The sequence below is a fragment of the Platalea leucorodia genome, assembly GCF_965183815.1.
Source record: "Platalea leucorodia genome assembly, chromosome: 5".
NCBI lineage: Eukaryota > Metazoa > Chordata > Aves > Pelecaniformes > Threskiornithidae > Platalea > Platalea leucorodia.
The window spans coordinates 96215013-96228474 of NC_138827.1; the positions used below are offsets into that span (position 1 = coordinate 96215013).

General features: G+C 39.7%; 1 protein-coding gene across 1 annotated transcript in view; it reads right to left on the reverse strand.

Moving 5' to 3' along the window:
* LOC309591782 (von Willebrand factor D and EGF domain-containing protein-like) overlaps positions 1-13462 on the reverse strand; it is a gene marked incomplete at its 5' end in the record, with an annotated part of 180394 nt that overhangs the window by 108837 nt on the left and 58095 nt on the right. Inside the window, 4 exons of the mRNA XM_082314548.1 lie at positions 3685-3758; positions 6589-6806; positions 10125-10260; positions 11557-11646. Of these exons, the coding sequence (XP_082170674.1) occupies positions 3685-3758; positions 6589-6806; positions 10125-10260; positions 11557-11646 (518 nt within the window). The remainder of the gene's footprint in view (positions 1-3684; positions 3759-6588; positions 6807-10124; positions 10261-11556; positions 11647-13462) is intronic.

Consider the following 13462-nt stretch of genomic DNA (forward strand, 5'->3'; position numbering starts at 1 on the left):
ATGAAAAGCTTTTATATTTATAATGTGCCATAACTAGTAATGAAGGCTATACTTTGCTTTACCAGGCTTTCACATTTGTTTAATTTAGAAGGTACTTTGCTATGAAAGGAAGTGCTCTCGCTGGATTTTAGCTAGTATAATTAACGCTATTTCACATCTATGCCTCAATATACACAAATTGATTGTGCTTACACTGTAAAACATGAGACATTCTTCTTTGATTTTCAGTCACTTCCTTTGGTCAAAAGAATGAAAAGATTACAAGATAAATATTTCTACAGAAATATATTAGCAAGAGGCATACCAAAGGGGAGTGTTATCATTAGAAGTGGGAGTTAGGCATTTCGGTTATCTAATAAATAGCTAACTGCCTCAGATGTAATGTGAGCTCAGTATGTCAGACTAAAAATCATCAAAAACATCACTATAGAAGTTACAAAATTAAGTGTTATTGTGAAATCTTACGAATCAACCTATACATTGGAAGTGACCATTTCAGTAGGAAAATTTTACTACCAAAAAAGAAATATCTTCCAGTCTTTTGATTTTCATGCCATTTTTCAATTTTCCAACAAATCTGCTAAAGTAATTATTAGAATCAATATTTTTAACTTAAGTTAAATTTTGATGAGCTTTGCTTTTCATTTAGATTTTGGAAATCAAAAAGGTTGCAATTTCTATTTTTGTGTCTGCTTTCATCCTTGCTTTTCTCCATTGTGCATTTTTCCTTCTCTCTGCCATTGCTAAGGGGAAAGTCCAAAAAGGTCAGCAACTCCGTGAAAGGCAGGAATATGTTTATGTGCACGCCCATGTGCGTAGAAAACACTCCTGCCGTTTTGCTGTTGGCAATGTTCCCCATCTTCAGACTTTCCCTTGCTTTTCATGTGACAGTCCTTCAGTGAGCCATCCCCAGGACTCGAGTGGGTGGAAAGGGTGCCAAAGAGACAACTGATCACCACCCATCCACAGCAGCTCTGCCTGCAACGTTTTGATCTTCGAGTCTGCTGTCTCCTGGTAAGCTGACCTACAGGCTTCGTGGTGGAACAAATGGTTTTCCTTGGGTACATTGTTTGATGGATGCTCTGTTGTTGATCTCAGAATCAGTTTTGATAGTTTCTTCATTAAGCTTTGTTTGCTGCCGTCTTTGTAGCCTTATAGACGTGGGTAAAGGCTGCTATTTCCTTCAGTTCTCTTGACTAATTTTGGATGTTTCTTTTCTTTCTTGTGTGATGTTCTTACCTGAGCCTGCATCTACTGATCACTTACAGTCGATGTAGCTCCTGATGCCCAAGAGCTGATGCTCCCCTCATCCTCTCAGCCTATTGCTTCATAGTCCCTAGGAGAAGCTTCTATTTGCTTTTTCTCCTCTCTTGCTTTACTGTTTAGAATCTGCAGATCAGTCTCTTTCTGATACTTTTTTATTATTGAAGGACACTCATATGGTTTCTCACTTGAGCCCACAAGGTTTTTGTACAATTCTTCCTTTCACAAGACCTAACACACACCTCATTTCAAACACAATTTCCCACAACATACCTTTCACGACCAAAGGGGAATGCTGCAGTTCCACACCTCTGTGTCAGCCTTTGTCTTTAGGTTATAGGTTTGTATCGGGACAGAAGCAGCAATTGCATTCCCCACTCCTTAGATACAGAGCTTTAAAATAATTTGCTAATGTGTTAACATTTTTTTGGATAGGCAGACAGAGAACTTGCTTAACTGATGTGTAATAGGGTGGCATAATCATTACAATAATTGAAAGAGAAATTATTTACAATAATAAATGGGAATATAAGTAGGAGTAATGGGACTGTGAAATGATGGGTAAGAAACTTGGCTGAATATCAAGAAGTGATATATCTTAGTGAAATAACCTACTTATTGAGATGGCAGAAGCCCCATCAGCTTGGCTCATTTAAAGCTACACTGGACAGAGCAGTAATGAGCGTCCATCCACAGGGAAGAAACGTGCAGTTGTCGAGGGGCCAAGCTAATCCGGTGGCAGGGTGCCACAGGAGGACGGGCTTTTCCAAACTCCCCGTGCTCAGATATAATTGTAAATTGCTTAGAAGCATTTCGGTGTGCTATCAATAACAGGGTTGCAAAATGACTTATTCAAATAAAATTGCTTTATTTTATTTTAGTCCTTTTTTCCCATGGAAGCTATGTAAAAATGTATTACGTGGCTGAGAGCGTTCCCCCATTCCAAGAGACACTTTTCAGTAATTTATGACCTCTTAAACACAACAACCTGGCAGATCACTGTCCATTCTTAGCCCTAAATCAGAAGGGAGTATTTTAGAATATAAATGTATAGAGAGTTTTGAAATAATATTCTAATCTTGTTTAATATCCCAGAGTTGAAATAATTGCAGACGGCATGAGGCATGGGAATGTCTTTGCACCTCTTGTAGCTTTTCCACAACTTCTACATGTCAAGCAACCAAACTTGCATGAAACAATTGCCTGACCGCATTTTAAATGGTATTCAGCAAAGCAGGAGGGAAACTGGAAAGCCCTAGATGTGCAGAGCTAACCTCCTAGCTGAGACCACCCAGTTTAGGTGGTATCTTCATTTGAGGCAGACCTATAACCTTTAACGGAGCCACCGCCTTTCCTCCTCTCCTTTCATCAACACATTTCTCCAGCTTTGACATCATTTCAGATGCTACCTCCAAAGCATGCTGGACTGAAATTGGGACATTAGGATATCGAAATTAGAATATCATGCCTGCTGAGCCCCTGTGGACGCTGTGCGCCTAAAGTCATTATCGGTGCCATTAGGAGGTTAATGGCAGAATGACAAACCTGGAATGTGATCTGAAATATTAGCAACTTTGGATCAAATGTGCCAGATGCAAACTTTAAAAACTTTCTGTTACGTTAAATAGCTGGGGTAAATAGATTCATGGAAGATTCGGGAAGTTAACTGAAGAAAAGTTCTGTACAGTACAGGTTGTCAAACACAAAGATACCGCCTTTGGCTCAGCAAGTCTTTAAGCAACTTACTGCTGGATAATATAGGAGGACATCTGGACAGTACAGGAGGACGTACAGTTTTATTTTTGCACTCTTTCCCTGATATTTGCCACTTATCATTTTTTAACTTCTTTTATCTGAGATAGTACGGCCATCTTTATGGTTTTTTGGTTGTGATTATGACTGTCAACTCCATGCAGAGATGCAGCTGTGCATAAACCAGCTCTGGAAGCAGAAGAACGCAAGAGCATCCTTGAGCTGCGTGACTTTGCATCAGGTGTTACGAAACTGCTGGGAAGGACCGGGCTGTCCCTGTGTGCTGCGCTGCCGCAGGACGTGACGGCTCACTTGGGTGGAACTGGGCTGTCGCTGACGCGATGCCACACGGTGCAGACACCCTCTCAAAGTCAATAATGTCGGTCCTGTTTGAAGAACATTTTGGAATCTGACCTTTGTCTTGTAAAAATTGTTCAGACTCAAAACCATTGCCGCTTCAAGATATTAATCCATTTCTAGCCCTTTTGTTAAAAGGAGCATAAACAGCTGGAAGGAAACCGTGTATGTTATTGAAGCACTACATTAATCACTATGAGTAAACTAGTACAATGCTCTTTTGATATTCTAATGTAAAACCAAATGCATGCTACAACCAGAAACTGAAAACTGCAGTAATTGAGGCAAATTATTTCAAAGTAGAATACTCACCATCCATCAAATGTGATAATGTGTGGATCAGTGAAAGAGTAGCAGTTCCCTGTTGGGAGGTCTCGAACTGTGACCTAGTTAAAATGAAATGTGTAATGAATACAGTCTACACAGCAGTTTTTCTTCATTACTGTTCCTCACAAAACATTAGGGGCAGGATTCATGTGTCAAGCACAAACTAAAATCTGACTTCTAAAACGTGATTGCGAATGGGTACAAAATAGGCTTCACTTTCAAACAACGGAGTTTAATCACATGCAATAAGGGAGTTCAAAGTGCTCCTATTCCACCTGATGTAAGGCACTGTCTGTCTTTATCTGGTAAAAAAACGAAGCTTTTTTAATAAACTTTTTTGCTAAGAAGTAGATCATTCACTGAAACTATCAAGAGAGTAGAGTGCTCATTAAATTGTACTAATTTTAATGCCTGAAGTATGGTGTAAGGTATGCTGTAATTAAGTAGCATTAGCATATTTTAGTAGTAGTCATTGCCTGTCCCCCAATTTGACCTTAAATTTCCTGATACAGCATATGAATGGTTGATTTATATATTTGATGTGCAGGTTATTGATCGGGTACTGGTGACGAAGGCCCAAATCAGGCTGCTGGAGCTGTCTGCTTTTGGCATGTGAATAAAAGAGGAAAGCGTCTACTACAGCAACAGAGATCTTCAGCTGCATCAGCTCCTGGTTGGGCACAAGCTGGGTCACAGACAAGGTCTGAGAGTCCTGGCACCCTGCGAGGGCAGATATGCCTGCCAAAGCCAGAGGCAGGGCAACTCCCTTCGAAGCTGCAATACCTGACTCTTGGGCAGCGCTGGGCCTGCATTGCCACGTCTGCTCAAGATGGTGTTTTTTCATCTCTGCTATCCAGTTCTCAGAAATGCAAGACTGGGTTGTGTAGTGATTTGCAATATGAAGAGCTCCCAGTCATACTGGTGGGAGTGATGAAGTATTATGGTTTTCCCATATCCAGCCTGCCAGGCTGATTTCTTGGCCAGGGCTGTTAATTCCTTGCTTGCTCTTTGCCCATGAGAAATCCAGAGGTGCAATTCAGTTAGTTCTGCTACGATCTGCGGAGCGAGGAAGAAGAATGGCCACTATATCCTTGTGCGGTCTTTCAGTGACAAAGCAGAACTTAGCTTTTAGGAAGAGCGGTGAAATTAAATAAATGAATAAGAGGGTGAAGATAGAACAACACTGCCTGACAAAATTCTTCACCTCTGGCAATACATCAGCTGTATTTCAAAATGCCCCTTAACTATCACACAGAGACACTGCTTAGACACCCACCGGCATCTGTCATCCCAAAATGTTAGAGTGATGGTCTTGAGGAATGAAAAACTGAACACCTCTTTGAACAGCGTTTTGATCTGAGGTCAATTGTATCATTTGTATCTAGAGCGTGATATAAAGAAGCATCTCAGAATTTTCCCATTTTCTCCACGGCCGTAACCTTCCTAAGTAAAACCTTTGCACAAACAAATCCAGGTGGCCCTTTTTGCTCTGCTCTTTTCTTGCATGGTACCAGCAGACGATGCAAGTCCTAGCTGGCAGTCTTAGTTTTCTGAAGAAATCCACTTTATCGTGTGTCTGAATGTGTCAGGATGTTCTGCCCACCATTTCCGTTCAATTTTCAGATAAATCAAAAATATTTGAACAAATCTGAAGGGCTAAAGATTACGTGGATTTTAATATATGGATTTTTCCTTGATATGTTGCAGGAACTGTGTTACATTAACGCCTCTAATTAACTGCAAAGCAGCAATGGGGAGATGGCGGGGAGGGAAGGTAATGTCTATTATGTTTCCATAGATCAAGTTTTAACTGAGATAGATAGAATTTATTATTAAAATTGATTAATTCCATTTCACACTTGCTACACTTTTCATATTTTAATGGAAGCATTTGTAACTTCAAGAAAAAATATGGGTATGTGAGTGTACTACATGGAATTAGCTGCAATTTCTGATTTAAGAATCTTAAAAAGTTTAAAAGAAGCCTAGGCTGGAGCGGAAAGGATATAGTCGCATGCTAGGCATTTTACTTTTGAAGACAAAAATTCTTTTGGTCCCGTTTAATCTCGTTCTCTCATGAGCAAATCCACAAAAATCAGGGCAGTGAAATTATAGATTTCATTGGGGGTTTGTTTTCGGTCACTTAAAATATACCAGCTTGGATGTGCCACTGCTCTCAGAAATTTAGCTGAGAAATTTAGCTGAGTCAAATCTGTGTTCTGGTTTATTCTCTTGGGCGGTGGGATTACGCCTCTCAAACCTCCCAGCCGAGGCCCTGCAACAACTACACAGACAACGGGCCAGTCCCTGCTCGCCACACTCCTTTCCAGGCAGGGAAAGCATGGCTTGCCTCCCTGATTGATTCTTACTATTTTTCTTTTGAACATTTCGTACAGGGATAAATGGAGAGACGGAGCAGCCGCATGTGTTGTCGGAGGTGTCCTGGTGATTTCTGGCACAGTCACAAATTGAACGCGGCACTGCTGAGTCCCGGTCCTCCTTTCTCATTACTGAGGCACTGCCTTTCCTCTGCTTCTTCAGAAACTGTTCTCCAAACCCTTGGTCTTCCCTCTCCCTCCTTCTCAAAAAGGCGCTAATTCCCTAACCCCGGTTCTCCCTCTCTCCTCTTCCATCGTACACAAGCACGCCTGGTTACATCTGTAATCCAGCGGTTGGCCTTACTGATGTGCTGACTAACAATCAAACCTAAATTTGTTAAAGCAAAAGGCTTTACACATTAATTTTCTTGGTGCATAAAGAGACTGTTTTGGTTTACTCTGCTGACAGCAGTCCCCAGATGTTTATATGGTTAAGGATTATCATTGTTTTCTGCAATACTAAACCTCCCTTTAAATTTAACACATTTTCCAAATGATTTTAGGACCCGACCTGCACATCCTTTGGTGTGTAAGCCCTCCAAAGCAAATCCCTCCGTCCGACTGGCTCAGCTCGGATGCGGCTGACGCGGTTCCCGTCCTGAGCAAAGTCTGTCACGGCCGTCACTGTCAGCGCGGCTGCTGCACAGCTGCTTTCCGAGCAGGGCGCCCGCAGCAGATCCACCTGGCATGCCGAAAGGGCGATGTTTGGGGGCCCCAGTAATTGGCTATCTAAAATGAACACGAAGACTGAGTCTGACAAGAGTTATCCAAACAGTTGCCTGTACCCTGTTTACCATCCAGCACAAACGTTTCAAATTCCAGGACACAGATGCCTTGAAACCAGATGGGTTTGGCATGAAGATAGTTGTGACGGACTCAGTCTGGCATCCCTCTGCACGTTTTACTGTGCTTTTTTTTTTCCCCTGCAGTAGACGGTTTACTAAAACTCAGTGGTGCTTTTCTTTCCACAGGTGCTAATATTTCTGGAATGACAGTCTTATCTTTATGGGTCCATGCCCAGGGAATGAAGACGAGTAGTTCTCATGACAAAGAAAGAGATGAGTCTGTGTTTCTGGAAAACATTTATCTTTCACTAGCTTTATTATAAGGAGGTATCTGCTGGGAGTTATTTAATTTAAAATAAACAGATTTTTTTTATCTAGAAAGGGAGGGTTCTCATGTCAGTTTTTAGTGAACTTCAGTTCCACAACAGGAAGGCAAATGCAGCAGTTTGTGTTTTTGGCTTAGCTAGGTTATGGCTCTTTACTTTCCAACCTGTAAAACGATGGTACTTTTACTTCTATCTTTCACAGGGGCATTGTGAGGATAAATTCACCAAAAGAATGTGGAAAAGTAATAAGCTTTGGTGGTACTAGTTATGTAAGTATCTGTGATGGGTAGGGAAGCGATGGGTGGTGAGAAAATCAATACAGCAATGGCAACCCAAGTCGTTCCTTCAGCTCTGCCTCTGCACATCATATTAGGCCAAAAGGGACCTCTTCTAGGCGCAAGACTAGTAGCGTCCACTTTTCTTGTTTGTGCTGAGGATTTAGTTTTCTGTCCCAGACCAATAATTATCATCTGAAAAGAACAAAGTTCTAGAAATGGTGTCAATGGAATTAATCTAATATGAAAATATCAAATTTTCATATCATTTTTCCCATTTGTAGAATTGCTTAATAATTTATAGGAGATGGCATTCAAGTATTTTAAAATTGTATTTCTAACACGAGCAAATAATCAATGTTTTATTCCTTATGGAAAAGACTCATAAAATACAATTTAAATTAACCATGTAGAGTTCTATAGGAACTGAACTAAAAACCTACAAATATTAATAGCATATTATCTCTCATACCAAATCCTTAAAGGCTGCCTCACATCTTATAGAAAAGTCCTGGCTCATTTTCAAGGTTCTTGATCCAATTAAATTGGAGGTTTCCATGAGGAATAGTTATTGCCATTACAGCCCCATGAGCTGTGCTCACAACCCAGAACAAAAGTTTAAAATCAAAGAAAATCATCTTGTCAAAATAGTAATGATAAACTTAACAGAAGCCAAACTCCAGTGGCTCTGCTGTGCCTTGGCATTCATTATGATATTGTCTGAACTTAGAGAGATATTTCTGTGCTTGTAATTAGCTTTCTTATCAGTTATTCCCTACATAATTAGCACAACAGTGTTGTTATATGGATTCAGTCAGACAAGGAGCTTGTCAGTTAATTTATTTGATATAAACGAATCTCAGCTAAAGTTGTTTTTATTTTCAGTTTATAGCACTGTGGCCAACATTACATTTTTCAGAAGCCCACAGATAAACTAATGGACCCTACAGACAATAAAGGCACAAACCAGACATGCAGCTATGCAAACACACAGCAGCAGACAGTCAACCTTAAGTATATATAGATATCTCAATTGATCATAAACGGCCCAGGTGTCATCCAAGGAAATAGCCCCAGGATGGAGCAATCAGGGGCTAGAGCTGGTTATTAGTTTAAGCTGCAGAAATGAGTTGATTAAAAGTAACTGAAATTTTCCACTTCAGTGACAAGTGCCTTCAAAGATTAGTTAATTGGTCGAGTTGCGCCTCCGTCCTGGGACCTCTTGGCACCAACACGTCAAGCCCATTGCCAGCTTGAAAATAAAGCTGCTTCCGTAAATCTTACCTCCCCTCTTTCTTCCAGTCAAATGCATGTTGTGGGACTGGAGGAGACGCTGGCAAGGGGTCAGCCTCAGTCTGATCTATCGAACTCAGCCTCCCCCACTTGAGAGCTCCTGGCCCATGCATTCATTGTCAACGAGCTTTTGAAAGGCTTTATCAATGCCTAAGTAAATGGGAGTTTAAAAAATTACTTTGATGGCTTATGTGACTAATTCTCACTTGATCCTCATTGTAGGTGTCTTACGTTGCTTCGAGGCTGTGGGGACGTCCCACCACACACCAGCCTGCGTTCTTAGCTACCTCAATATCTAAGAAAATCTGTTGCCGTGAGCTCAGCGGATGTTTGCCTGATGGACCGGCAGAGACTCTAAGCCAAGAGTGCTATGTAGAACACAGCAGCACTGAGCCATGGAGAAATGCAAAGTACTCCATGTACGAGAGCCAAGACAGCTGCTGGAACCATAAGGTGCCGTTCAGTTTAAGATCATTGTGTTATGATACTGTTTGAATTATTTTTTTCTTCTGTCTAAGCATTTGGCTGATGATAGGGAGAGAAAGGAGAGGGATTTAGAAAGGGAAAAATATCAGGAACTATCTGGGGTTTGCCAACATTTTTTTTGGAGCTGGCTTTTTGTGGGTAGAGAAACTGTGACTGTAATCCTATCTCTAAACATTTTTCTAATTGAGTCATCTAAGGAAGAGAAATAAAAAGGGCTGGGTGTTTTATTTAGTGCAAATGGAAAGTGTATATATATATATATATATATATATATGCCCCCCTTGGTCAGGCATGATATTCCACCAGATTAACCTGGGGAAAGCATTTACTGATTAAAAAGGCAAGAGAATTTTCTAAGTGACATTGTCAATGTTTTCAAGTAAAAAAAAAAAATCTTTAGAAAGAATACTATATAAGCATAAGAATGATTTTTTCTTCTATATTAAGTTAGAAAAAAACTGTAAGCCAGCAAAAGAAAGAAAAAAGGCTTCAGTACACATTTACTGAATAATAAATTTGCAGGTGAGCCTCTTATTGATAATTAATGAAATTATTTGAGCTAAGACCATTGCTGCTACAAAAACTTAAAATGGAATTTTATACTCTTGGAATTACAAATAAGTTCTTCTACTCATAGTTATTTCATCCATACATCTCAATGGACTACCATTCAGGTTATTGTTAGTCAGATTTTTTTTTCTCAAAAACCTGAGTGATAATATAATCTATTTTATTTTGCAAACAAATATATGGCCTAGTTTGTTGATTTTATGGCTTCTGCCCTTTGTTGTTAAGTCTTGTAATTTCTGCTGGAATTCATTGTAACATAAACACAGGAGAAAGTAATCATATTGAGTTGATGACGATAGGTAAAACTCTTACCCAAATCCTCAGTACTTAGCTGTAAAGTAATTTTACAGGAATCATCGTGCTCAGGACAGGCAATGGGTACAGTGCTCAGAACGGTCAAAACGTGCTCTTTGCCATCCTCTGCAATTTGTAACGATTCTGGTAAAAACTGGAAATAAGAAAATGATTTTTAGATCATTTTGACAGTTTAATTAGGCAGTACTGGTATTTATGAAATTTTGAATGTTTTTAATCAATTATGAAAAGATATAATTGCTTATAAAGTAATAATAATTTTTTTAATAATCCTCATAATAATAATAATAATAATCTTTGTAATAATGATCTTCAAGGTGAAATTGTTGTTAAAATACTTTAACATTCTTGGCAATTAAGAAAATATTTGCAGTTGTCATATATAGTGTCTAATTGCTTCTCATCTCCTAATCTTAAAACAGGATTTTATTAAGCCTGAAAATAGCATGATACCATAGAACTTAATTTTTAATATCCCTGGTTAAAAGGAGCTCCTTATTCCAATGCACTAGGAGAAATACTAGCAATATTCAAGGCCTAAAGTATGGCTTTACCTCATGGGCATGGACTCTATGTTTGTATTCTGCCCCAGATGCAAAGTGAGTACAATTTTTGCCTGATTTCTCTTCCCTGCTATGGCAGAAGAAGAATTTCTCCGTACATAATATATTACAGCTTCAGTGGCTCAAGCGCCGGGCAGAGAGCTCGGTTTGTGCCATTTCTGTTTGTCTGTCCTCCTGGGGCAAGAGCAGAAACAGCACTCGGGGCTAGTCAGAAATGGGAATTTCCATTCTCTGGGAAATTCTAACACTTAAAAAAAAACCCCGAAACTCTTCTTCAAACACCACACAGAATGAGTTGCCAGATTTTTCAAACACCGTTCATGGAGGCAGGAAGCTTAGATACTCAGAAGATCTCAAGTTCTCCTGGACTGCCAGACTGACAGTCTAATCCTTGAGTGGGATTAGACCTGGTTTTTGCACTCAGGGTGAATTTATCTTCAGCAACTCGAGTTTTGTAGTGCCTGACCACAAGAGGATGATGGATAAAAATTAGTTTTTCTCTTCACTTTCTTCTGGTTTAGGTACAGTGGAATTCTGCATCCGTATAGGTGTGTCTTCCCATTATACATAACCACCAGAGTACTTTGGGGTGTATTTACTAGAAGATGCAGTTTTGCACATTCTTTATGGTGCATTAGTGTCAACACCTGCACACAGTGCTGTGATGGGTGCTTTAGGGCGTTTTACAAACAGACTGAAAGCCATATAATTTATTAAGACATTTTCTCAAAGAGAACATAAAAGCAGTGCTGGTTATGACGATCAAGGCTTATGTTTCCGTGTCTTGTTTTTCAGAGCATGTCAGATAATGTATAAATATACCCTAGCGATATGCCAAGTCAGTAAATCAGGGCCATCAACATTACCTTAATCCCAGCATAGAAACCTTTGCTCTCTTCAGGTAATGACTGTTGCTCAGGAGTGTCCCTCGTAAAAGCGGTGACAGTGCAAAAGACCTGTGATAAATAAACAGCATCTGCTATAGCTTTTCTTGAAGAAAATTAATATAATTATGCATCTTCCTGTTGATCAGAGTTGTTAAGCTTTTTTCCTACTGTTGAAAGACATTTTGGGGGTTTAGGCTTTAAAAAGGTTTATGCATAAATCTTGAGATTTGGAAGAATTTTTGATGCATTTAATAAGCAAAGAAACATGGCTTCTATCTCAACAATTAAAAACACTGAATGCTTACAATGTGTTTTCTTCTGCAGTTTTTCAAGCACCTTGGTTAGTGATATTAACTCATTTTAATTAGTGAGAATTACATTGTTCATAGACATTACTGTCAGGATTAGGGCAGTAGCCCTTGGGATCCCAGACTTTAGTCTGTCCACTGGATCAAATATCCTCTCTGTACCATGTTTTAAGCTTTTTTTTTTTTTTTCATTTAAATTAGTTTGACAGTCATCCAGTCTCAGAAACTGTCAGCAATATAAGACGCTCCTCTTTTTTCTTATTGCATTATAAAAGATGATGCAGATGTGCCTACAGGGTTTATATTGTAAAAAACCAAACAAACAAAATCTCAAAACAAAAAACTCCACCAAACACAATGTACCAGGCCATTTAAGTTTTATTCCTAGCGCAGTCACGCAACCTTTATCTCTGCTGGGCCCGCACACCATCTGCCATCTTAATATTTCATTGGTTTCAGAAAACCCACACTGATAACATCATTTCTAGGATCATAAGATTAAACTACAGAAATTTTCCTTAAAGCAAATGACAATAGGCTCTGAAACTGTAGTTCTGAATTTTTTTTTTGGCCTCTTCTCGGAAATGAAGTAACAGATTGTGACATACTAAATCAATTCCAAATAGTCAGATGGCATATTTATAGCTATTGCTTTTTTTAAGCCTCGAGTAACCCATGAGGAGGAATCAGACCAACTTAATTTATTTTCCATTGTGATAAACTCCTTTGGATGGATTTTCCAGCATCACCCACCGGCCGTACTGCTCTCGGTAGCTCTAACCTGCCGGCTCAGGCACGACCCTCATCAGCAAAACAGGCTCAAAACCAGGATATTCCCAGAGTCATATGGTAGTGTGGGCATGAGTTGCCTAGCACCCTGAAATATTTCTTTTACCACTCTAAAAATCCCTCTTCATTACCATCAAGTCATGAGTTTCCTCCAAACTGAAGAATCCTCTTTCCTAACTCATTTGCGCACAACGAAAATGCCCCACCGGCGATACAGCGTGATTTGGATGGCTATGGGAAAAATCAAGTGTTTCTGTGCTCTTCAGGTGGATCATTTCCAGTTCAGCTCGGTCCCAGGTTTATGTGCCTTTTGGGCCATTTTTACCTGCATAAAGTTTCTCACTCTTTTGCTGACAGCTCCATCTACTTTGGCCCAGTGAAAATGGTGTTATTTGTTCCGTTAACTAGATGGAAGCCTTGAGGTTGTACTGGGTGTACTGGGGGAAAAAACGACAGACCTCACAGAGCTACTTTATAGTTAAAATTCCTCAGATACTTTGTAGTTAGCCAGTTTGCCTCCAAAGGAAAACAAGTTGTTTTCTCCTCAAGGTAATAAGCCTATGATATCATTAGATATTTTTTATCTCCAAGCATTCCCTAAAGGCTCATGTTCAGCTTACAAAGTTTTCAGAAAAGTTCTGCTGGGAAGGCAGAAGGTGAGCGTTGATCTTCCTCCTGCTGCTTCTCCTACAGCTGCCATGGGGACAGTCTGCAAAATCGGGATCTGACAAGGCGGTGACAAGAGAGAAAGAGTTCAGATAACGTATATTCCCCCTAGTGAAAAAAAC